We start from the raw sequence: 26507 nt of genomic DNA, 5'->3' as shown, positions 1-26507 counted from the left end.
ACTCGTGCGACTCGGCCAATGTTGTCTATCTCATACGCTGCAGGAAAGGATGTCCCAAAGCGTGGTACATTGGCGAGACCATGCAGACGCTGCGACAACGAATGAACGGACATCGCGCAACAATCACCAGGCAGGAATGTTCCCTTCCAGTCGGGGAACACTTCAGCAGTCAAGGGCATACAGCCTCTGATCTCCGGGTAAGCATTCTCCAAGGCGGCCTTCAGGACGCACGACAACGCAGAATCGCCGAGCAGAAACTTATAGCCAAGTTCCGCACACATGAGTGCGGCCTCAACCGGGACCTGGGATTCATGTCGCATTACATTCATCCCCCACCATCTGGCTTGCGAAATCCTACCAACAGTCCTGGCTTGACACAATTCACACCTCTTTAAGCTGGGGTTACCCCATCTCTGGATCTGTAAAGATTTAATAACCTGCTAATGCTCGCATTCCTAGCATTGTCTGGCATCTTTGAATTTGTCTATATATGTGTTTCTGGAACAGACCTCTTCATTCACCTGAGGAAGGAGCAGCGCTCCGAAAGCTAGTGACATCGAAACAAACCTGTTGGACTTTAACCTGGTGTTATAAGACTTCGTACTGTGCTCACCCCAGTCCAACGCCGGCATCTCCACATCTCGATTAGGGAGAGTTAATCAAAAGCAAAATACTGCGAATGCTGGAAATCTGAACTAAAAACAGAGCATGCTGGGTAGACTCAGCGGGTCAGGCAGCATCTGTGGCGAGAGAGATACGGAGTTAACAATTCGAGTCTCTGTGAGATCTGTAGAGGGGTTAATTTGGGTGGCACGGCAGCACAGTGGTTAGCACTGTTGCTTCACAGCGCCAGGGTCCAAGGTTCGATTCCCCGCTGGGTCACTGTCTGTGCGGAGTCTGCACGTTCTCCCCGTGTCTGCGTGGGTTTCCTCCGGGTGCTCCGGTTTCCTCCCACAGTCCAAAGGTGTGCAGGTTAGACGGATTGGCCATGCTAAATTGCCCTTAGTGTCCAAAAATGATGAGGTGGGGTCACTGGGTTACAGGGATAAAGCGGAGATGTGGGCTTGGATTGGGTGCTCTTTCCAAGGGCTGGTGCAGACTTGATGGGCTGAATGGCCTCCTTCTGCGCTGTAAATTCTATGATAATGGCTTTCTGGGACAATGCTGTGTAATTGAGTAGCCCCTGGATACAAAAAGCTTGCAAATTCTGAATGTAAAGTTTAAATTGAGTTTTGTTCCTCTCACAGCCTTGCGGAGCATCTATAGGTGGGTGAGAGTTCCTGTATTTCTAGAAATAAAGGAATGCTGGGTTCGGGAACAATAGAATGATTAGATGATCAATATTATTCACCCGGCCCGGGGGCCGGGGGGGCATGGTGGCACAGTGGGTTAGCACTGCTGCCTCACGGCGCCGAGGTCCCAGGCTTGATCCTGGGTCACGGACAGTTTGCAAATTCTACCCGTGTCTGCGTGGGTCTCACCCCCACAACCCAAAGATGTGAAAGGTTGGTGGATTGGCCACGCGAAATTGCCCCTTAATTGGGACAAGAAGAAGAATTGGCTACTCTAAATTTAAATACATGTATATGTCATTCACCCAGCGAATTTCTAGCAGATAATTCTCAAACACTTGCAGCACAGAGCAATGAAAAGCCATTGGGGAGTGACGCAACAAGGCTATTGTATGCCAACACGTTGTCTTAGCGCCTTATTCACTTTGAATTGGTGAAACTTATTTTCTCCCACAGACATGGGGAAGGACCAGCTGATTACTGGCAAACAGGTCATGGAGATCAGGCACACCTTGAAGGAGTGCCGTGCACTGACGGATGAGATCTGCACCAAGGGACATACGGTGCAGCTCAGAGTGAGGAACGAACGCTGGAAACGAGCCAATGGTAAGATACTTTGCCAACTAGGGAGCAGTCTTTATTTCCCTCCCACAATAATCTATCAGGTAGTGTGGGGGAGGCAGGGGAGAACACCCTGTATTATTTTTATTGCATTTTACATCATACATCACCACTTTGTTGCGGTTTAATGTTCTTCCCTTGAGCAGCTCCAGAAAATACATTCAGTGGCCAAGATCACACTCCGGAGGGTGGTTCGCGACCTTTCACATGTCACAGTACACCTCTAGACTGGAAAAAACTATTTGAGGCCCACCTTCTGTTTTCTTTGTCTTCTTTCCTGACTGGGAACATTGTTTTTAAACTTCTCCCTGTCCTCTCTCCTGTACCTCTCCCTGTCCCTCTCTCTTCTCCCAGGTTTGTGCACCCTTTTTGAGGTTTCGCTCTGTGATTGGGCGCATGGGACCTTTGCTCCCCCATTGGCCTGACCAACATAAAAAATCTGAACCACTCGAGTTGCGGATCTTTCTCAGCCAGCGGGAAGAACCAAGATTCGTCGGGTCTTGGGAATGCCAACCACAGGGCTGAAAGGACGGTTACGGTAGCATAGTGGTTAGCACTGTTGCTTCACAGCGCCAGGGTCCCAGGTTCGATTCCCGGCTTGTGTCACTGTCTGTGCGGAGTCTGCACGTTCTCCCCGTGTCTGCGTGGGTTTCCTCCGGGTGCTCCAGTTTCCTCCCACAAGTCCCGAAAGACGTGCTGTGAGGTGAATTGGACATTCTGAATTCTCCCTCTGTGTACCCAAACAGACGCCGGAATGTGGCGACTAGGGGCTTTTCACAGTAACTTCATTGCGGTGTTAACGTAAGCCGACTTGCGACAATAAAGATTATTATTATTAAAAAAGGCGACGGTTGGTATTAGTTTAATTGCAGAAATTCTAAAGCATTTTACGCAGCACACATGGAGGGGTGGGGGGGGGGGGGGGGGGGGGTGCGGTCTTTGTGGACACCAGTGCAGCACACTGGTTGGGAACTGCTGCTGTAGGAGCCAAGTACCTGTGGGGGCCGGTTTAGCTCAGTTGACTGGTTCATGATGCAAGGCCAACAGCGCAGGTTGAATTCCCGTACCGGCTGAGGTGTGGGTGACCCTCGGGTTAAATCCCCACCAGCCAGCTCTCCCCCTCAAAGAGGAAAGCAGCCTGTGGTCGTCTGCGACTGTGGTGACTTTACCACTTTGCTTTTTATTTACCTGACCTGTGCATTACTGGGGAGCCTCAGGCTGTGCCCCGCTGCTGGGATCTTTAACCTGATCTCCATTGTTAACACATCACTGCTTTAATACATTTCCCCCCCCCCCCCCAATCACTGACACCGCCCCCCGCTCCACCCACTACTCCCAATAGTCCCCCAGCGCCTCGTCTGATTGGTGACAATACTGCTATTTGCTCTTTCTGAGACACTTCTCCAAGTATATTTTGTGAAAGGACAGGCTAACTCCATGACATAAACAATTGAGTCTGTTGACTTGTATAAGAAAACAAAAAATTGAAGGTAAAACTCAACAAAAGTCTGGCAGCATGTGTAGAGAGAGAAATAGCTTTTCGGGTCCAGTGATTTTTCATCAGAACTGAAGAAGGATAAACCTTTCGACCTGAAACATTAAACCTTGTTTCCACCTCCACAGATTTTCCAGCATTATTTTTTATTTCTGATTGCAAGCGTCGGCAGTATTTTGCATTTGCAATAAAGATTATCCAGTTGTCTAGCGTTGTGCTGCCCCCTGCTGGACTGTGACTAACAAAAAAGACTTGCGTTTATAGAATCCATAGAATCCCTGCAGTGCAGAAGGAGGCCATTCGGCCCATCGAGTCTGCGCCGGCCCTCTGATATGGCATCCTACGTAGGTCCACCCCCCTGCCCGACCCCCGTAACCCCACCTAACCTGCACATCTTTGGACTGTGGGAGGAAACCAGGGCACCCGGAGGAAGCCCACGCAGACACGGGGAGAACGTGCAGTCTCTGCATAGACAGTCACCCAAGGTTGGAATTGAACCTGGGTCCCTGGCGCTTTGAGGCAGCAGTGCTAACCTCACAGTGTGATGCCGTGCCACCCCATCTGAAGCCATGGATCAGTTTAAAGACTAAAACTTCAGGTACCTTGATGTTTAATCTGGTGATGTGTGTTTTAGGAGTGGTCAGGGATAGATGCCAATCTCCTGAGTTCCTCCAACACATGCTAGTGTGGCATTGGCAAGCTGGCATCGCTGGCTCTTGATATTATGATCAACTTTGCCGAGAGCGTTGCTGTGACCTCATTGACCTCGAGGTCACTGCTGCCTCCTGACATGTCAGGCTCCTTTGTTATGAAGGTGGTGAGCTTCCTGTAAGACTGTGTGCGGGAACTGTCTCACTCCCTGGCTTGTTGCGAGGGTTATGGAGCCGAAGGAGATCTCAAAATGTTAACTCTGTCGCTCTCTCAGAATTGTTCTGGTGCAGGAGGAGGCCACTTGGCGATCATGCCTGCATCGACTCTCCAAACGAGCACTGTGACGTATTGCCACCCCCCCCCCCCCCCCCACCCTTGCCTGTTTCCCGGTACCCCTGCACCATTACTCTCCAGAGAAGCTGCCAGAACTGCTGGGTTTTCCCGGCACTTTCTCTCTTCATTCCATCCTTGGCTAGTTCAGTACCTCGCCCGGAGTCCCTCGCTGCCTCTGCCACCTCCTCCAGCCCCACATCTCTCTGAGATCTCTCCAATTCGGGCCTCTTGTGCACCCTAGATTTCTATTGTCCAGCCATCGGTGGCCAAGTCTTCAGCTTCCCGGGGGGGGGGGTCCACCCATCAAGGCGAGTTCATAAAAAGCAAGTTAAGTTCTGATGAAGAGTCCGAAGAACTCAAAAAGTTCTCTCAGTTTTCTCTCTCCCTACAGATGCTGCCAGACTTGCTGGGTTTTTCCAGCATCTGGTTTCATAAAATTCCACAGTGGCACGGTGGTTACCGCCGCTGCCTCACAGAGCCAAGGACCTGGGTTCGATTCCGGCCTTGGGCCACTGTCTGTGAGGAGTTTGCATGTTCTCCCCGTGTCTGCGTGGGTTTCCACCCATGGGCTCCGGTTTCCTCCCACAGTCCAAAGATGTGCAGGTTAGGTGGATTGGCCGTGCTAAATTGCCCCTTGGTGTACATAAAAAGGGTAGGTGGGGTTAGGGGGACAGGGTGGGGGCTTGGGCCTTGATAGGGTGGTCTTTCCGAGAGTCGGTGCTGACACGATGGGCAGAATGGCCTCCTTCTGCACTGTCTGGATTCTATGATTCTATCCTTTGTCCCTTCCTCCACTAAACCCCAGTGAGCAACTTTGGGGTTATGAAATTCTGATTATATAACAGGTGACGAGTTGCTGAATGCCTTTCTTGGTGCGTTCACAGAGCTGCCCGAGAGGACAACCATCCGTTTTCCCTGTGGTGTGGGAGTGGAATTAAGCTGCAGCGCCAAATTCTCCAATGTGATGATCGTTTACGCCAAGATCAAGACGCGACCTCCGCAGGTCAGCGAGTGCAAAGTTTCCCTTCTGAAACCCGAGGTGAGTGACTGCAACGCGAATGGGGCGGTCCGAGATTGGAGATGCGGTCCATTGACTCACTGCTGTCAGTCTCTTCCACAGATGCTGAGGAACTCTTAAGGACAGACACATTGCAGCTCAGTGATGTCAGAGTGAATTAGCAGTTAATTCTGTTTTGGGACAAATGCTTTCGGAGCCAGTATGATGATTGAGACTGAGCTCGCTAATCCTCTTACGCGTAGCAGACTCTGAGTAGCTGGTGGGTGGAATCATTCTGGTTGTTGTGAGCGACAATGGCCACCTGATGGGCAGCGGTCACCCAAAGGGCAGTGGGCACCCGAGGGGCATCAGTCACCCGACGGTCACTATCTTTCAATGGCACATGATGGCACTGCCCATTGCCAGCAGACCAGATATTCCCAATGTGTGGGGGAGCCATTTTCATCAAACCCCTGCAGAGTGTGGGGTATTGGATGTGATTCCCCTATCCCAGTGTGTGGGACATAGGATGTGATTTCCCCCCCCCCCCATCCCAGTGTGTGGGGTGTAGGATGTGATTTCCCCTATCCCAGTGTGTGGGATATAGGATGTGATTTCCCCCCCCCCCCCCCCCATCCCAGTGTGTGGGGTGTAGGATGTGATTTCCCCCGATCCCAGTGTGTGGGGTACAGGATGTGATTTTCCCCCCATCCCAGTATGTTGGATATAGGATGTGATTTCCCCCCCCCCCCATCCCAGTGTGTGGGATATAGGATGTGATTTCCCAACCCAGTGTGTGGGATATAGGATGTGATTTCCCAACCCAGTGTGTGGGATATAGGATGTGATTTCCCTATCCCTGTGTGTGGGGTACAGGATGTGATTTTCCCCCCATCCCAGTATGTTGGATATAGGATGTGATTTCCCCCCCCCCCCCATCCCAGTGTGTGGGATATAGGATGTGATTTTCCCCCCCCCCCCATCCCAGTGTGTGGGATATAGGATGTGATTTCCCAACCCAGTGTGTGGGATATAGGATGTGATTACCCCCTATCCCAGTGTGTGGGGTATAGGCTGTGATTTCCCCCTATCCCAGTGTGTGGGGTATAGGATGTGATTTCCCCCTATCCCAGTGTGTGGGGTACAGGATGTGATTTTCCCCCCATCCCAGTATGTTGGATATAGGATGTGATTTCCCCCCAATTCCCAGTGTGTGGGGTATAGGATGTGATTTCCCCCCCCCCCATCCCAGTGTGTGGGGTATAGGATGTGATTTCCCCCCAATTCCCAGTGTGTGGGGTATAGGATGTGATTCCCCCCCCCCCCCCATCCCAGTGTGTGGGATATAGGATGTGATTGCCCCCTATCCCAGTGTGGGGTATAGGATGTGATTTCCCCCCCCCCCCATCCCAGTGTGTGGCATATAGGATGTGATTTCCCCCTATCCCAGTGTGGGGTATAGGATGTGATTTCCCCCTATCCCAGTGTGTGGGGTATAGGATGTGATTTCCCTATCCCAGTGTGTGGGATATAGGATGTGATTTCCCCCTATCCCAGTGTGTGGGATATAGGATGTGATTCCCCATTATCCCAGTGTGTGGGATATAGGATGTGATTCCCCATTATCCCAGTGTGTGGGATATAGGATGTGATTTCCCCCTATCCCAGTGTGTGGGGTATAGGATGTGATTTCCCCCTATCCCAGTGTGTGGGGTATAGGATGTGATTTCCCCTATCGCAGTGTGTGGGGGAGAGGATGTGATTTCCCCCTATCCCAGTGTGTGGGGTATAGGATGTGATTTCCCCTATCCCAGTGTGTGGAGTATAGGATGTGATTTCCCCTATCCCAGTGTGTGGGGTATAGGATGTGATTTCCCCCTATCCCAGTGTGTGGGGTATAGGATGTGATTTCCCTATCCCAGTGTGTGGGATATAGGATGTGATTTCCCCCTATCCCAGTGTGTGGGGTATAGGATGTGATTTCCCCCCATCCCAGTGTGTGGGATATAGGATGTGATTTCCCCCCATCCCAGTGTGTGGGATATAAGGTGTGCTTTCCCCCTATCCCAGTGTGTGGGATGTGATTTCCCCCTATCCCAGTGTGTGGGGTATAGGATGTGATTTCCCCCTATCCCAGTGTGTGGGGTATAGGATGTGATTTCCCTATCCCAGTGTGTGGGATATAGGATGTGATTTCCCATATCCCAGTGTGTGGGGTATAGGATGTGATTTCCCCCCATCCCAGTGTGTGGGGTATAGGATGTGATTTCCCCCTATCCCAGTGTGTGGGGCATAGGATGTGATTTCCCCCTATCCCAGCACGTGGGGTATAGGATGTGATTTCCCCCTATCTCAGTGAGTGGGATATAGGATGTGATTCCCCCATCCCAGTGTGTGGGATATAGGATGTGATTTCCCCCGATCCCAGTGTGTGGGATATAGGATGTGATTTCCCCCTATCCCAGCGTGTGGGGTATAGGATGAGATTTCCCCCATCCCAGTGTGTGGGGTACAGGATGTGATTTTCCTCCTATCCCAGTGTGTGGGGTATAGGATGTGATTTCCCCCTATCCCAGTGTGTGGTGTACAGGATGTGATTTCCCCTATCCCAGTGTGTGGGGTATAGGATGTGATTTCCCCCTATCCCAGTGTGTGGGGCATAGGATGTGATTTCCCCCCATTCCAGTGTGTGGGATATAGGATGTGATTTCCCTATCCCAGTGTGTGGGGTATAGGATGTGATTTCCCCTATCCCAGTGTGTGGGGTATAGGATGTGATTTCCCCTATCTCAGTGTGTGGGGTATAGGATGTGATTTCCCCTATCTCAGTGTGTGGGATATAGGATGTGATTTCCCCCCATTCCACTGTGTGGGGTATAGGATGTGATTTCCCCCTATCCCAGTGTGTGGGGTACAGGATGTGATTGCCCCCTATCCCAGTGTGTGGGGTATAGGATGTGATTTCTCCCTATCCCAGTGTGTGGGGTATAGGATGTGATTTCCCCTAACCAGGCGTGTGGGTTATAGGATGTGATTTCCCCCTATCCCAGCGTGTGGGATATAGGATGTGATTTCCCTATCCCGGTGATTGGGGTATAGGATGTGATTTCCCCCTATCCCAGCGTGTGGGATATAGGATGTGATTCCCCCATCCCAGTGTGTGGTATAGGATGTGATTTCTCCCTATCCCAGTGTGTGGGGTATAGGATTTGATTCCCCCTATCCCAGTGTGTGGGATATAGGATGTGATTTCCCTATCCCAGTGTGTGGGGTATAGGATGTGATTTCTCCCTATCCCAGTGTGTGAGGTATAGGATGTGATTTCTCCCTATCCCAGTGTGTGGGGTATAGGATTTGATTTCCCCTATCCCAGTGTGTGGGATATAGGATGTGATTTCCCCCTATCTCAGTGTGTGGGATATAGGATGTGATTTCCTTATCCCAGTGTGTGGGGTACAGGATGTGATTTCCCTATCCCAGTGTGTGGGGTATAGGATGTGATTTCCCCCTATCCCAGTGTGTGGGGTATAGGATGTGATTTCCCCCTATCCCAGCGTGTGGGGTATAGGATGTGATTTCCCCCTATCCCAGTGTGTGGGGTATAGGATGTGATTTCCCCCTATCAAAGTGTGTGGGATATAGGATGTGATTTCCCTATCCCAGTGTGTGGGGCATAGGATCAGATTTCCCTATCCCAGTGTGTATGGTATAGGATGTGATTTCCCCCTATCCCAGTGTGTGGGGTATAGGATGTGATTTCCCCCTATCCCAGCGTGTGGGGTATAGGATGTGATTTCCCCCTATCCCAGTGTGTGGGGTATAGGATGTGATTTCCCCCTATCCCAGTGTGTGGGATATAGGATGTGATTTCCCTATCCCAGTGTGTGGGATATAGGATGTGATTTCCCCCCCATCCCAGTGTGTGGGATATAGGATGTGATTTCCCCCTATCCCAGTGTGTGGGATATAGGATGTGATTTCCCCCATCCCAGTGTGTGGTAGCATTGATGTGGAGATGCCGGCGTTGGACTGGGGTGAGCACAGTACGAAGTCTTACAACACCAGGTTGAAGTCCAACAGATTTATTTTGATGTCACTAGCTTTCGGAGCGCTGCTCCTTCCTCAGGTGAATCCCCAGTGTGTGGGGCATAGGATGAGATTTCCCTATTCCAGTTTGTGGGGTATAGGATGTGATTTCCCTTTCCCAGTGTGTCGGATATAGGATGTGATTCCCCTATTCCAGCGTGTGGGATATAGGATGTGATTTCCCCCTATCCCAGTGTGTGGGATATAGAATGTGATTTCCCCCTATCCCAGTGTGTGGGATATAGGATGTGATTTCCCCCTATCCCAGTGTGTGGGGTATAGGATGAGATTTCCCTATCCCAGTGTGTGGGGTATAGGATGTGATTTCCCCCTATCCCAGTGTGTGTGGTATAGGATGTGATTTCCCCCTATCCCAGTGTGTGGGATATAGGATGTGATTTCCCCCTATCCCAGTGTGTGGGGTATAGGATGTGATTTCCCCCATCCCAGTGTGTGGGGTATAGGATCAGATTTCCCTATCCCAGTGTGTGTGGTATAGGATGTGATTTCCCCCTATCCCAGTGTGTGGGATATAGGATGTGATTTCCCTATCCCAGTGTGTGGGATATAGGATGTGATTTCCCTATCCCAGTGTGTGGGATATAGGATGTGATTTCCCCCTATCCCAGTGTGTGGGGTATAGGATGTGATTTCCCCCTATCCCAGTGTGTGGGATATAGGATGTGATTTCCCCCTATCCCAGTGTGTGGGGTATAGGATGTGATTTCCCCCTATCCTAGTGTGTGGGATATAGGATGAGATTTCCCTATCCCAGCGTGTGGGGCATAGGATCAGATTTCCCTATCCCAGCGTGTGGGGTATAGGATGTGATTTCCCCCTATCCCAGTGTGTGGGGTATAGAATCAGATTTCCCTATCCCAGTGTGTGTGGTATAGGATGTGATTGCCCCCTATCCCAGTGTGTGGGGTATAGGATGTGATTTCTCCTATCCCAGTGTGTGGGGTATAGCATGTGATTTCCCCCTATCCCAGTGTGTGGGGTATAGGATGTGATTTCCCCTATCCCAGTGTGGGGTATATAGGATGTGATTTCCCCCTATCCCAGTGTGTGGGGTATAGGATGTGATTTCCCCTATCCCAGTGTGTGGGATATAGGATGTGATTTCCCCTATCCCAGTGTGTGGTGTACAGGATGTGATTTGCCCCATTCCCAGTGTGTGGAGTATAGGATGTGATTCCCCATTATCCCAGTGTGTGGGATATAGGATGTGATTTCCCCTATCCCAGTGTGTGGGATATAGGATGTGATTTCCCTATCCCAGTGTGTGGGGTACAGGATGTGATTTCCCCCTATCCCAGTGTGTGGGATATAGGATGTGATTTCCCCCCATCCCAGTGTGTGGGATATAGGATGTGATTTCCCCTATCCCACTGTGTGGGATATAGGATGTGATTTCCCTATCCCAGTGTGTGGTGTACAGGATGTGATTTCCCTATCCCAGTGTGTGGGGTATAGGATGTGATTTCCCCCTATCCCAGTGTGTGGGATATAGGATGTGATTTCCCTATCCCAGTGTGTGGTATAGGATGTGATTTTCCCCTATCCCAGTGTGTGGGGTATAGTATGTGATTTCCCCCTATCCCAGTGTGTGGGGTATAGGATGTGATTTCCCGCTATCCCAGTGTGTGGGGTATAGGATGTGATTTCCCCCTATCCCAGTGTGTGGGGTATAGGATGTGATTTCCCCCTATCCCAGTGTGTGGGGTATAGGATGTGATTTTCCCTATCCCAGTGTGTGAGGTATAGGATGCGATTTCCCTATCCCAGTGTGGGGTATAGGATGTGATTTCCCCTATCCCAGTGTGTGGGGTATAGGATGTGATTTCCCCCCAACCTGTGTGTGGGGTATAGAATGTAATTTCCCCCTATCCCAATGTGTGGGATATAGGATGTGACTTCCCCTATCCCAGTGTGGGGTATAGGATGTGATTTCCCCTATCCCAGTGTGTGGGGTATAGGATGTGATTTCCCCCCAACCTGTGTGTGGGGTATAGAATGTAATTTCCCCCTATCCCAGTGTGTGGGATATAGGATGTGACTTCCCCTATCCCAGTGTGGGGTATAGGATGCGATTTCTCCCTATCCCAGTGTGTGGGGTACAGGATGTGATTTCCCCCTATCCCAGTGTGTGGGGTATAGGATGTGATTTCCCCCCTCCCTGTGTGTGGGGTATAGGATGTGATTTCCCCCTATCCCAGTGTGGGGGATATAGGATGTGATTTCCCTATCCCAGTGTGTGGGATATAAGATGTGATTTCCCTATCCCAGTGTGTGTGGTATAGGATGTGATTTCCCCTATCCCAGCGTGTGGGGTATAGGATGTGATTTCCACCTATCCCAGCGTGTGGGGTAGAGGATGTGATTTCCCCCTATCCCAGTGTGTGGGATATAGGATGTGATTTCCCTATCCCAGTGTGTGGGGTACAGGATGTGATTTCCCCCTATCCCAGTGTGTGGGGTATAGGATGTGATTTCCCCTATCCCAGTGTGGGGGGTATAGGATGTGATTTCCCCCTATCCCAGTGTGTGGGGTATAGGATGTGATTTCCCTATCCCAGTGTTTGGATATAGGATGTGATTTATCTATCCCAGTGTGTGGGGTACAGGATGTGATTTCTCCCTCTCCCAGTGTGTGGGGTATAGGATGTGATTTCCCCCTATCCCAGTGTGTGGGATATAGGATGTGATTTCCCCCTATCCCAGTGTGTGGGGTATAGGATGTGATTTCCCCTATCCCAGTGTGTGGGGTATAGGATGTGATTTCTCTATCCCAGTGTGTGGGGTATAGGATGTGATTTCCCCCTATCCCAGTGTGTGGGGTATAGGATGTGATTTCCCCCTATCCCAGTGTGTGGGGTATAGGATGTGATTTCCCCCTATCCCAGTGTGTGGGGTATAGGATGTGATTTCTCTATCCCAGTGTGTGGGGTATAGGATGTGATTTCCCCCTATCCCAGTGTGTGGGGTATGGGATGTGATTTCCCCCTATCCCAGTGTGTGGGATATAGGATGTGATTTCCCCCTATCCCAGTGTGTGGGGTATAGGATGTGATTTCCCCGATCCCAGTGTGTGGGGTATAGGATGTGATTTCCCCCTATCCCTGTGTGTGGGGTATAGGATGTGATTTCCCTATCCCAGTGTGTGGGGTATAGGATGTGATTTCCCTATCCCAGTGTGTGGGGTATAGGATGTGATTTCCCCCCATCCCAGTGTGTGGGGTACAGGATGTGATTTCCCCTATCCCAGTGTGTGGGATATAGGATGTGATTTCCCTATCCCAGTGTGTGGGGTATAGGATGTGATTTCCCCCTATCCCAGTGTGTGGGATATAGGATGTGATTTCCCTATCCCAGTGTGTGGGGTATAGGATGTGATTTCCCTTATCCCAGTGTGTGGGATATAGGATGTGATTTCTCTATCCCAGTGTGTGGGGTATAGGATGTGATTTCCCCCTATCCCAGTGTGTGGTATAGGATGTGATTTCCCCCTATCCCAGTGTGTGGGGTATAGGATGTGATTTCCCCCTATCCCAGTGTGTGGGGTATAGGATGTGATTTCTCTATCCCAGTGTGTGGGGTATAGGATGTGATTTCCCCTATCCCAGTGTGTGGGATATAGGATGTGATTTCCCTATCCCAGTGTGTGGGGTATAGGATGTGATTTCCCCCTATCCCAGTGTGTGGGGTATAGGATGTGATTTCTCTATCCCAGTGTGTGGGGTATAGGATGTGATTTCCCCCTATCCCAGTGTGTGGGGTATAGGATGTGATTTCCCTATCCCAGTGTGTGGGGTATAGGATGTGATTTCCCCTATCCCAGTGTGTGGGGTATAGGATGTGATTTCCCCTATCCCAGTGTGTGGGGTATAGGATGTGATTTCCCCCTATCCCAGTGTGTGGGGTATAGGATGTGATTTCCCTATCCCAGTGTGTGGGGTATAGGATGTGATTTCCCCTATCCCAGTGTGTGGGGTATAGGATGTGATTTCCCCTATCCCAGTGTGTGGGGTATAGGATGTGATTTCCCCCTATCCCAGTGTGTGGGGTATAGGATGTGATTTCCCTATCCCAGTGTGTGGGGTATAGGATGTGATTTCCCCTATCCCAGTGTGTGGGGTATAGGATGTGATTTCCCCTATCCCAGTGTGTGGGGTATAGGATGTGATTTCCCCTATCCCAGTGTGTGGGGTATAGGATGTGATTTCCCCTGTCCCAGTGTGTGGGGTATAGGATGTGATTTCCCCCTATCCCAGTGTGTGGGGTATAGGATGTGATTTCCCTATCCCAGTGTGTGGGGTATAGGATGTGATTTCCCCCTATCCCAGTGTGTGGGGTATAGGATGTGATTTCTCTATCCCAGTGTGTAGGGTATAGGATGTGATTTCCCCCTATCCCAGTGTGTGGGGTATAGGATGTGATTTCCCTATCCCAGTGTGTGGGGTATAGGATGTGATTTCCCCTATCCCAGTGTGTGGGGTTTAGGCTGTGATTTCCCCTATCCCAGTGTGTGGGGTATAGGATGTGATTTCTCTATCCCAGTGTGTGGGGTATAGGATGTGATTTCCCTATCCCAGTGTGTGGGGTATAGGATGTGATTTCCCTATCCCAGTGTGTGGGATATAGGATGTGATTTATCTATCTCAGTGTGTGGGGTACAGGATGTGATTTCTCCCTCTCCCAGTGTGTGGGGTATAGGATGTGATTTCCCCCTATCCCAGTGTGTGGGATATAGGATGTGATTTCCCCCTATCCCAGTGTGTGGGGTATAGGATGTGATTTCCCCGATCCCAGTGTGTGGGGTATAGGATGTGATTTCCCCCTATCCCAGTGTGTGGGGTATAGGATGTGATTTCCCCCTATCCCAGTGTGTGGGGTATAGGATGTGATTTCCCTATCCCAGTGTGTGGGGTATAGGATGTGATTTCTCTATCCCAGTGTGTGGGGTATAGGATGTGATTTCCCCCTATCCCAGTGTGTGGGGTATAGGATGTGATTTCCCCTATCCCAGTGTGTGGGGTATAGGATGTGATTTCTCTATCCCAGTGTGTGGGGTATAGGATGTGATTTCCCCCTATCCCAGTGTGTGGGGTATAGGATGTGATTTCCCCCTATCCCAGTGTGTGGGGTATAGGATGTGATTTCTCTATCCCAGTGTGTGGGGTATAGGATGTGATTTCCCCCTATCCCAGTGTGTGGGGTATAGGATGTGATTTCCCCCTATCCCAGTGTGTGGGATATAGGATGTGATTTCCCCCTATCCCAGTGTGTGGGGTATAGGATGTGATTTCCCCGATCCCAGTGTGTGGGGTATAGGATGTGATTTCCCCCTATCCCAGTGTGTGGCGTATAGGATGTGATTTCCCTATCCCAGTGTGTGGGGTATAGGATGTGATTTCCCTATCCCAGTGTTTGGGGTATAGGATGTGATTTCCCCCTATCCCAGTGTGTTGGGTATAGGATGTGATTTCTCTATCCCAGTGTGTGGGGTATAGGATGTGATTTCCCCCTATCCCAGTGTGTGGGGTATAGGATGTGATTTCCCTATCCCAGTGTGTGGGGTATAGGATGTGATTTCCCCTATCCCAGTGTGTCGGGTATAGGATGTGATTTCCCCTATCCCAGTGTGTGGGGTATAGGATGTGATTTCCCCCCATCCCAGTGTGTGGGGTACACGATGTGATTTCCCCTATCCCAGTGTGTGGGATATAGGATGTGATTTCCCTATCCCAGTGTGTGGGGTATAGGATGTGATTTCCCCCTATCCCAGTGTGTGGGATATAGGATGTGATTTCCCTATCCCAGTGTGTGGGGTATAGGATGTGATTTCCCCTATCCCAGTGTGTGGGATATAGGATGTGATTTCTCTATCCCAGTGTGTGGGGTATAGGATGTGATTTCCCCCTATCCCAGTGTGTGGTATAGGATGTGATTTCCCCCTATCCCAGTGTGTGGGGTATAGGATGTGATTTCCCCTATCCCAGTGTGTGGGGTATAGGATGTGATTTCCCCCTATCCCAGTGTGTGGGGTATAGGATGTGATTTCCCTATCCCAGTGTGTGGGGTTTAGGCTGTGATTCCCCTATCCCAGTGTGTGGGGTATAGGATGTGATTTCCCCTATCCCAGTGTGTGGGGTACAGGATGTGATTTCTCTATCCCAGTGTGTGGGGTATAGGATGTGATTTCTCTATCCCAGTGTGTGGGGTATAGGATGTGATTTCCCCTATCCCATTGTGTGGGGTATAGGATGTGATTTCTCTATCCCAGTGTGTGGGGTATAGGATGTGATTTCCCTATCCCAGTGTGTGGGGTATAGGATGTGATTTCCCCTATCCCAGTGTGTGGGGTATAGGATGTGATTTCCCCTATCCCAGTGTGTGGGGTATAGGATGTGATTTCCCCTATCCCAGTGTGTGGGGTATAGGATGTGATTTCCCCTATCCCAGTGTGTGGGGTATAGGATGTGATTTCCCCCTATCCCAGTGTGTGGGGTATAGGATGTGATTTCCCTATCCCAGTGTGTGGGGTATAGGATGTGATTTCCCCTATCCCAGTGTGTGGGGTATAGGATGTGATTTCCCCTATCCCAGTGTGTGGGGTATAGGATGTGATTTCCCCTATCCCAGTGTGTGGGGTATAGGATGTGATTTCCCCTATCCCAGTGTGTGGGGCATAGGATGTGATTTCCCCCTATCCCAGTGTGTGGGGTATAGGATGTGATTTCCCTATCCCAGTGTGTGGGGTATAGGATGTGATTTCCCCCTATCCCAGTGTGTGGGGTATAGGATGTGATTTCCCTATCCCAGTGTGTGGGGTATAGGATGTGATTTCCCCCTATCCCAGTGTGTGGGGTATAGGATGTGATTTCCCTATCCCAGTGTGTGGGGTATAGGATGTGATTTCCCCTATCCCAGTGTGTGGTGTTTAGGCTGTGATTTCCCCTATCCCAGTGTGTGGGGTATAGGATGTGATTTCTCTATCCCAGTGTGTGGGGTATAGGATGTGATTTCCCTATCCCAGTGTGTGGGGTATAGGATGTGATTTCCCCTATCCCAGTGTGTGGGGTATAGGATGTGATTTCCCCTATCCCAGTGTGTGGGCTATAGGATGTGATTTCCCCCCATCCCAGTGTGTGGGGTACAGGATGTGATTTCCCCTATCCCAGTGTGTGGGATATAGGATGTGATTTCCCTCTCCCAGTGTGTGGGATATAGGATGTGATTTCCCCCTATCCCAGTGTGTGGGATATAGGATGTGATTTCCCTATCCCAGTGTGTGGGGTATAGGATGTGATTTCCCCTATCCCAGTGTGTGGGATATAGGATGTGATTTCTCTATCCCAGTGTGTGGGGTATAGGATGTGATTTCCCCCTATCCCAGTGTGTGGGGTATAGGATGTGATTTCCCCTATCCCAGTGTGTGGGGTATAGGATGTGATTTCCCCTATCCCAGTGTGTGGGGTATAGGATGTGATTTCTCTATCCCAGTGTGTGGGGTATAGGATGTGATTTCCCCCTATCCCAGTGTGTGGGGTATAGGATGTGATTTGCCCCTATCCCAGTGTGTGGGGTATAGGATGTGATTTCTCTATCCCAGTGTGTGGGGTATAGGATGTGATTTCCCCCTATCCCAGTGTGTGGGGTATAGGATGTGATTTCCCCCTATCCCAGTGTGTGGGATATAGGATGTGATTTCCCCCTATCCCAGTGTGTGGGGTATAGGATGTGATTTCCCCGATCCCAGTGTGTGGGGTATAGGATGTGATTTCCCCCTATCCCAGTGTGTGGGGTATAGGATGTGATTTCCCTATCCCAGTGTGTGGGGTATAGGATGTGATTTCCCTATCCCAGTGTTTGGGGTTTAGGCTGTGAATTCCCCTATCCCAGTGTGTGGGGTATAGGATGTGATTTCTCTATCCCAGTGTGTGGGGTATAGGATGTGATTTCCCTATCCCAGTGTGTGGGGTATAGGATGTGATTTCCCCTATCCCAGTGTGTCGGGTATAGGATGTGATTTCCCCTATCCCAGTGTGTGGGGTATAGGATGTGATTTCCCCCCATCCCAGTGTGTGGGGTACACCATGTGATTTCCCCTATCCCAGTGTGTGGGATATAGGATGTGATTTCCCTATCCCAGTGTGTGGGGTATAGGATGTGATTTCCCCCTATCCCAGTGTGTGGGATATAGGATGTGATTTCCCTATCCCAGTGTGTGGGGTATAGGATGTGATTTCCCCTATCCCAGTGTGTGGGATATAGGATGTGATTTCTCTATCCCAGTGTGTGGGGTATAGGATGTGATTTCCCCCTATCCCAGTGTGTGGGGTATAGGATGTGATTTCCCCTATCCCAGTGTGTGGGGTATAGGATGTGATTTTCCCCTATCCCGGTGTGTGGGGTATAGGATGTGATTTCCCTATCCCAGTGTGTGGGGTATAGGATGTGATTTCCCCTATCCCAGTGTGTGGGGTTTAGGCTGTGATTTCCCTATCCCAGTGTGTGGGGTATAGGATGTGATTTCCACTATCCCAGTGTGTGGGGTATAGGATGTGATTTCTCTATCCCAGTGTGTGGGGTATAGGATGTGATTTCTCTATCCCAGTGTGTGGGGTATAGGATGTGATTTCCCCTATCCCATTGTGTGGGGTATAGGATGTGATTTCTCTATCCCAGTGTGTGGGGTATAGGATGTGATTTCCCTATCCCAGTGTGTGGGGTATAGGATGTGATTTCCCCTATCCCAGTGTGTGGGGTATAGGATGTGATTTCCCCTATCCCAGTGTGTGGGGTATAGGATGTGATTTCCCCTATCCCAGTGTGTGGGGTATAGGATGTGATTTCCCCCTATCCCAGTGTGTGGGGTATCGGATGTGATTTCCCTATCCCAGTGTGTGGGGTATAGGATGTGATTTCCCCTATCCCAGTGTGTGGGGTATAGGATGTGATTTCCCCTATCCCAGTGTGTGGGGTATAGGATGTGATTTCCCCCTATCCCAGTGTGTGGGGTATAGGATGTGATTTCCCTATCCCAGTGTGTGGGGTATAGGATGTGATTTCCCCTATCCCAGTGTGTGGGGTATAGGATGTGATTTCCCCTATCCCAGTGTGTGGGGTATAGGATGTGATTTCCCTATCCCAGTGTGTGGGGTATAGGATGTGATTTCCCCTATCCCAGTGTGTGGGGTACAGGATGTGATTTCTCTATCCCAGTGTGTGGGGTATAGGATGTGATTTCTCTATCCCAGTGTGTGGGGTATAGGATGTGATTTCCCCTATCCCATTGTGTGGGGTATAGGATGTGATTTCTCTATCCCAGTGTGTGGGGTATAGGATGTGATTTCCCTATCCCAGTGTGTGGGGTATAGGATGTGATTTCCCCTATCCCAGTGTGTGGGGTATAGGATGTGATTTCCCCTATCCCAGTGTGTGGGGTATAGGATGTGATTTCCCCTATCCCAGTGTGTGGGGTATAGGATGTGATTTCCCCCTATCCCAGTGTGTGAGGTATAGGATGTGATTTCCCTATCCCAGTGTGTGGGGTATAGGATGTGATTTCCCCTATCCCAGTGTGTGGGGTATAGGATGTGATTTCCCCTATCCCAGTGTGTGGGGTATAGGATGTGATTTCCCCCTATCCCAGTGTGTGGGGTATAGGATGTGATTTCCCTATCCCAGTGTGTGGGGTATAGGATGTGATTTCCCCTATCCCAGTGTGTGGGGTATAGGATGTGATTTCCCTATCCCAGTGTGTGGGCTATAGGATGTGATTTCCCCCCATCCCAGTGTGTGGGGTACAGGATGTGATTTCCCCTATGCCAGTGTGTGGGATATAGGATGTGATTTCCCTCTCCCAGTGTGTGGGATATAGGATGTGATTTCCCCCTATCCCAGTGTGTGGGATATAGGATGTGATTTCCCTATCCCAGTGTGTGGGGTATAGGATGTGATTTCCCCTATCCCAGTGTGTGGGATATAGGATGTGATTTCTCTATCCCAGTGTGTGGGGTATAGGATGTGATTTCCCCCTATCGCAGTGTGTGGGGTATAGGATGTGATTTCCCCTATCCCAGTGTGTGGGATATAGGATGTGATTTCTCTATCCCAGTGTGTGGGATATAGGATGTGATTTCCCTATCCCAGTGTGTGGGGTATAGCATGTGATTTCCCCCTATCCCAGTGTGTGGGATATAGGATGTGATTTCCCTATTACAGTGTGTGGGGTATAGCATGTGATTTCCCCCTATCCCAGTGTGTGGGGTATAGGATGTGATTTCCCCTATCCCAGTGTGTGGGGTATAGGATGTGATTTCCCCTATCCCAGTGTGTGGGGTATAGGATGTGATTTCCCCCCATCCCAGTGTGTGGGGTACAGGATGTGATTTCCCCTATCCCAGTGTGTGGGATATAGGATGTGATTTCCCTATCCCAGTGTGTGGGGTATAGGATGTGATTTCCCCCTATCCCAGTGTGTGGGAGAAAGGATGCGATTTCCCTATCCCAGTGTGTGGGGTATAGGATGTGATTTCCCCTATCCCAGTGTGTGGGATATAGGATGTGATTTCTCTATCCCAGTGTGTGGGGTATAGGATGTGATTTCCCCCTATCCCAGTGTGTGGGGTATAGGATGTGATTTCCCCTATCCCAGTGTGTGGGATATAGGATGTGATTTCTCTATCCCAGTGTGTGGGATATAGGATGTGATTTCCCTATCCCAGTGTGTGGGGTATAGCATGTGATTTCCCCCTATCCCAGTGTGTGGGATATAGGATGTGATTTCCCTATTACAGTGTGTGGGGTATAGGATGTGATTTCCCCCTATCCCAGTGTGTGGGGTATAGGATGTGATTTCCCCTATCCCAGTGTGTGGGATATAGGATGTGATTTCCCCCCCCCCATCCCAGTGTGTGGGATATAGGATGTGATTTCCCCCTATCCCAGTGTGTGGGATATAGGATGTGATTTCCCTATCCCAGTGTGTGGGATACAGGATGTGATTTCCCCCTATCCCAGTGTGTGGGATATAGGATGTGATTTCCCCCTATCCCAGTGTGTGGGATATAGGATGTGATTTCCCCCCCCCCATCCCAGTGTGTGGGATATAGGATGTGATTTCCCCCTGTCCCAGTGTGTGGTATAGGATGTGATTTCTCCCTATCCCAGTGTGTGGTATAGGATGTGATTTCCCCCTATCCCAGTGTGTGGGATATAGGATGTGATTTCCCCCCCCCCATCCCAGTGTGTGGGATATAGGATGTGATTTCCCCCTATCCCAGTGTGTGGTATAGGATGTGATTTCCCTATCCCAGTGTGTGTGGTATAGGATGTGATTTCCCTATCCCAGTGTGTGGGATATAGGATGTGATTTCCCCCTATCCCAGTGTGTGGGATATAGGATGTGATTTCCCCCTATCCCAGTGTGTGGGATATAGGATGTGATTTCCCCCTATCCCAGTGTGTGGGATATAGGATGTGATTTCCCCCCCCCCCCATCCCAGTGTGTGGGATATAGGATGTGATTTCCCCCTATCCCAGTGTGTGGTATAGGATGTGATTTCCCCCTATCCCAGCGTGTGGGGTATAGGATGTGATTTCCCCCTATCCCAGCGTGTGGGGTATAGGGTGTGATTTCCCCCTATCCCAGTGTGTGGGGTATAGGATGTGATTTCCCCCTATCCCAGTGTGTGGGGTATAGGATGTGATTTCCCCCTATCCCAGTGTGTGGTATAGGATGTGATTTCCCTATCCCAGTGTGTGGGGTATAGGATGTGATTACCCCCTATCCCAGTGTGTGGGGCACAGGATGTGATTTCCCCCCTCCCTGTGTGTGGGGTGTAGGATGTAATTTCCCCCTATCCCAGTGTGTGGGATATAGGATGTGATTCCCCCATCCCAGTGTGTGGGGTATAGGATGTGATTTCCCCCTATCCCAGTGTGGGGGATATAGGATGTGATTTCCCCTATCCCAGCGTGTGGGGTATAGGATGTGATTTCTCCCTATCCCAGTGTGTGGGGTATAGGATGTGATTTCCCCTAACCCAGCGTGTGGGGTATAGGATGTGATTTCCCCTATCCCAGTGTGTGGGGTATAGGATGTGATTTCCCCCTATCCCAGTGTGTGGGGTATAGGATGTGATTTCCCTATCCCAGTGTGTGGGGTATAGGATGTGATTTCCCTATCCCAGTGTGTGGGGTATAGGATGTGATTTCCCTATCACAGTGTGTGGGGTATAGGATGTGATTTCCCTATCACAGTGTGTGGGGTATAGGATGTGATTTCCCTATCACAGTGTGTGGGGTATAGGATGTGATTTCCCCTATCCCAGTGTGTGGAGTATAGGATGTGATTTCCCTATCCCAGTGTATGGGGTATAGGATGTGATTTCCCCCTATCCCAGTGTGTGGGGTATAGGATGTGATTTCTCTATCCCAGTGTGTGGGGTATAGGATGTGATTTCCCCTATCCCAGTGTGTGGGGTATAGGATGTGATTTCTCTATCCCAGTGTGTGGGGTATAGGATGTGATTTCCCCTATCCCAGTGTGTGGGGTATAGGATGTGATTTCCCCTATCCCAGTGTGTGGGGTATAGGATGTGATTTCCCCTATCCCAGTGTGTGGGGTATAGGATGTGATTTCCCCTATCCCAGTGTGTGGGGTATAGGATGTGATTTCCCCCTATCCCAGTGTGTGGGGTATAGGATGTGATTTCCCTATCCCAGTGTGTGGGGTATAGGATGTGATTTCCCCTATCCCAGTGTGTGGGGTATAGGATGTGATTTCCCCTATCCCAGTGTGTGGGGTATAGGATGTGATTTCCCCCTATCCCAGTGTGTGGGGTATAGGATGTGATTTCCCTATCCCAGTGTGTGGGGTATAGGATGTGATTTCCCCTATCCCAGTGTGTGGATTATAGGATGTGATTTCCCCTATCCCAGTGTGTGGGGTATAGGATGTGATTTCCCCCCATCCCAGTGTGTGGGGTACACGATGTGATTTCCCCTATCCCAGTGTGTGGGATATAGGATGTGATTTCCCTATCCCAGTGTGTGGGGTATAGGATGTGATTTCCCCCTATCCCAGTGTGTGGGATATAGGATGTGATTTCCCTATCCCAGTGTGTGGGGTATAGGATGTGATTTCCCCTATCCCAGTGTGTGGGATATAGGATGTGATTTCTCTATCCCAGTGTGTGGGGTATAGGATGTGATTTCCCCCTATCCCAGTGTGTGGTATAGGATGTGATTTCCCCCTATCCCAGTGTGTGGGGTATAGGATGTGATTTCCCCTATCCCAGTGTGTGGGGTATAGGATGTGATTTCCCCCTATCCCAGTGTGTGGGGTATAGGATGTGATTTCCCTATCCCAGTGTGTGGGGTATAGGATGTGATTTCCCCTATCCCAGTGTGTGGGGTTTAGGCTGTGATTTCCCTATCCCAGTGTGTGGGGTATAGGATGTGATTTCCCCTATCCCAGTGTGTGGGGTACAGGATGTGATTTCTCTATCCCAGTGTGTGGGGTATAGGATGTGATTTCTCTATCCCAGTGTGTGGGGTATAGGATGTGATTTCCCCTATCCCAGTGTGTGGGGTATAGGATGTGATTTCTCTATCCCAGTGTGTGGGGTATAGGATGTGATTTCCCTATCCCAGTGTGTGGGGTATAGGATGTGATTTCCCCTATCCCAGTGTGTGGGGTATAGGATGTGATTTCCCCTATCCCAGTGTGTGGGGTATAGGATGTGATTTCCCCTATCCCAGTGTGTGGGGTATAGGATGTGATTTCCCCCTATCCCAGTGTGTGGGGTATAGGATGTGATTTCCCTATCCCAGTGTGTGGGGTATAGGATGTGATTTCCCCTATCCCAGTGTATGGGGTATAGGATGTGATTTCCCCTATCCCAGTGTGTGGGGTATAGGATGCGATTTCCCCCTATCCCAGTGTGTGGGGTATAGGATGTGATTTCCCTATCCCAGTGTGTGGGGTATAGGATGTGATTTCCCCTATCCCAGTGTGTGGGGTATAGGATGTGATTTCCCCTATCCCAGTGTGTGGGGTATAGGATGTGATTTCCCCTATCCCAGTGTGTGGGGTATAGGATGTGTTTTCCCCTATCCCAGTGTGTGGGGCATAGGATGTGATTTCCCCCTATCCCAGTGTGGGGATTTTGGATGTGATTTCCCTATCCCAGTGTGTGGGGTATAGGATGTGATTTCCCCCTATCCCAGTGTGTGGGGTATAGGATGTGATTTCTCTATCCCAGTGTGTGGGGTATAGGATGTGATTTCCCCCTATCCCAGTGTGTGGGGTATAGGATGTGATTTCCCTATCCCAGTGTGTGGGGTATAGGATGTGATTTCCCCTATCCCAGTGTGTGGGGTTTAGGCTGTGATTTCCCCTATCCCAGTGTGTGGGGTATAGGATGTGATTTCTCTATCCCAGTGTGTGGGGTATAGGATGTGATTTCCCTATCCCAGTGTGTGGGGTATAGGATGTGATTTCCCCTATCCCAGTGTGTGGGGTATAGGATGTGATTTCCCCTATCCCAGTGTGTGGGGTATAGGATGTGATTTCCCCCCATCCCAGTGTGTGGGGTACAGGATGTGATTTCCCCTATCCCAGTGTGTGGGATATAGGATGTGATTTCCCTATCCCAGTGTGTGGGATATAGGATGTGATTTCCCCCTATCCCAGTGTGTGGGATATAGGATGTGATTTCCCTATCCCAGTGTGTGGGGTATAGGATGTGATTTCCCCTATCCCAGTGTGTGGGATATAGGATGTGATTTCTCTATCCCAGTGTGTGGGGTATAGGATGTGATTTCCCCCTATCCCAGTGTGTGGGGTATAGGATGTGATTTCCCCTATCCCAGTGTGTGGGATATAGGATGTGATTTCTCTATCCCAGTGTGTGGGATATAGGATGTGATTTCCCTATCCCAGTGTGTGGGGTATAGCATGTGATTTCCCCCTATCCCAGTGTGTGGGATATAGGATGTGATTTCCCTATTACAGTGTGTGGGGTATAGGATGTGATTTCCCCCTATCCCAGTGTCTGGGGTATAGGATGTGATTTCCCCTATCCCAGTGTGTGGGGTATAGGATGTGATTTCCCCTATCCCAGTGTGTGGGGTATAGGATGTGATTTCCCCCCATCCCAGTGTGTGGGGTACAGGATGTGATTTCCCCTATCCCAGTGTGTGGGATATAGGATGTGATTTCCCTATCCCAGTGTGTGGGGTATAGGATGTGATTTCCCCCTATCCCAGTGTGTGGGATATAGGATGTGATTTCCCTATCCCAGTGTGTGGGGTATAGGATGTGATTTCCCCTATCCCAGTGTGTGGGATATAGGATGTGATTTCTCTATCCCAGTGTGTGGGGTATAGGATGTGATTTCCCCCTATCCCAGTGTCTGGGGTATAGGATGTGATTTCCCCTATCCCAGTGTGTGGGATATAGGATGTGATTTCTCTATCCCAGTGTGTGGGATATAGGATGTGATCTCCCTATCCCAGTGTGTGGGGTATAGCATGTGATTTCCCCCTATCCCAGTGTGTGGGATATAGGATGTGATTTCCCTATTACAGTGTGTGGGGTATAGGATGTGATTTCCCCCTATCCCAGTGTGTGGGGTATAGGATGTGATTTCCCCTATCCCAGTGTGTGGGATATAGGATGTGATTTCCCCCCCCCATCCCAGTGTGTGTGATATAGGATGTGATTTCCCCCTATCCCAGTGTGTGGGATATAGGATGTGATTTCCCTATCCCAGTGTGTGGGGTATAGGATGTGATTTCCCCTTATCCCAGTGTGTGGGATATAGGATGTGATTTCCCCCTATCCCAGTGTGTGGGATACAGGATGTGATTTCCCCCTATCCCAGTGTGTGGGATATAGGATGTGATTTCCCCCTATCCCAGTGTGTGGGATATAGGATGTGATTTCCCCCCCCCATCCCAGTGTGTGGGATATAGGATGTGATTTCCCCCTGTCCCAGTGTGTGGTATAGGATGTGATTTCCCCCTATCCCAGTGTGTGGTATAGGATGTGATTTCCCCCTATCCCAGTGTGTGGGATATAGGATGTGATTTCCCCCCCCCATCGGATATAGGATGTGATTTCCCCCTATCCCAGTGTGTGGTATAGGATGTGATTTCCCTATCCCAGTGTGTGTGGTATAGGATGTGATTTCCCTATCCCAGTGTGTGGGATATAGGATGTGATTTCCCCCTATCCCAGTGTGTGGGATATAGGATGTGATTTCCCCCTATCCCAGTGTGTGGGATATAGGATGTGATTTCCCCCTATCCCAGTGTGTGGGATATAGGATGTGATTTCCCCCCCCCCCATCCCAGTGTGTGGGATATAGGATGTGATTTCCCCCTATCCCAGTGTGTGGTATAGGATGTGATTTCCCCCTATCCCAGCGTGTGGGGTATAGGATGTGATTTGCCCCTATCCCAGCGTGTGGGGTATAGGGTGTGATTTCCCCCTATCCCAGTGTGTGGGGTATAGGATGTGATTTCCCCCTATCCCAGTGTGTGGGGTATAGGATGTGATTTCCCCGTATCCCAGTGTGTGGTATAGGATGTGATTTCCCTATCCCAGTGTGTGGGGTATAGGATGTGATTACCCCCTATCCCAGTGTGTGGGGCACAGGATGTGATTTCCCCCCTCCCTGTGTGTGGGGTATAGGATGTAATTTCCCCCTATCCCAGTGTGTGGGATATAGGATGTGATTCCCCCTATCCCAGTGTGTGGGGTATAGGATGTGATTTCCCTATCCCAGTGTGTGGGGTATAGGATGTGATTTCCCCTATCCCAGTGTGTGGGGTATAGGATGTGATTTCCCCTATCCCAGTGTGTGGGGTATAGGATGTGATTTCCCCCTATCCCAGTGTGTGGGGTATAGGATGTGATTTCCCTATCCCAGTGTGTGGGGTATAGGATGTGATTTCCCCTATCCCAGTGTGTGGGGTATAGGATGTGATTTCCCCTATCCCAGTGTGTGGGGTA

General features: G+C 50.0%; 1 protein-coding gene across 3 annotated transcripts in view; it reads left to right on the top strand.

Moving 5' to 3' along the window:
- The window catches only part of malt3 (MALT paracaspase 3), a 178608-nt gene that overhangs the window by 133050 nt on the left and 19051 nt on the right, over nucleotides 1–26507 (top strand). For all 3 annotated transcript variants that reach the window (XM_072493082.1, XM_072493081.1, XM_072493083.1), the window contains 2 exons: nucleotides 1749–1898; nucleotides 5277–5431. In XM_072493082.1, the coding sequence (XP_072349183.1) occupies nucleotides 1749–1898; nucleotides 5277–5431 (305 nt within the window). The remainder of the gene's footprint in view (nucleotides 1–1748; nucleotides 1899–5276; nucleotides 5432–26507) is intronic.

This window comes from Scyliorhinus torazame, chromosome 30, assembly GCF_047496885.1.
Source record: "Scyliorhinus torazame isolate Kashiwa2021f chromosome 30, sScyTor2.1, whole genome shotgun sequence".
Classification (NCBI taxonomy): Eukaryota; Metazoa; Chordata; class Chondrichthyes; order Carcharhiniformes; family Scyliorhinidae; genus Scyliorhinus; species Scyliorhinus torazame.
This window is presented reverse-complemented; position numbering and strand designations above follow the sequence as displayed.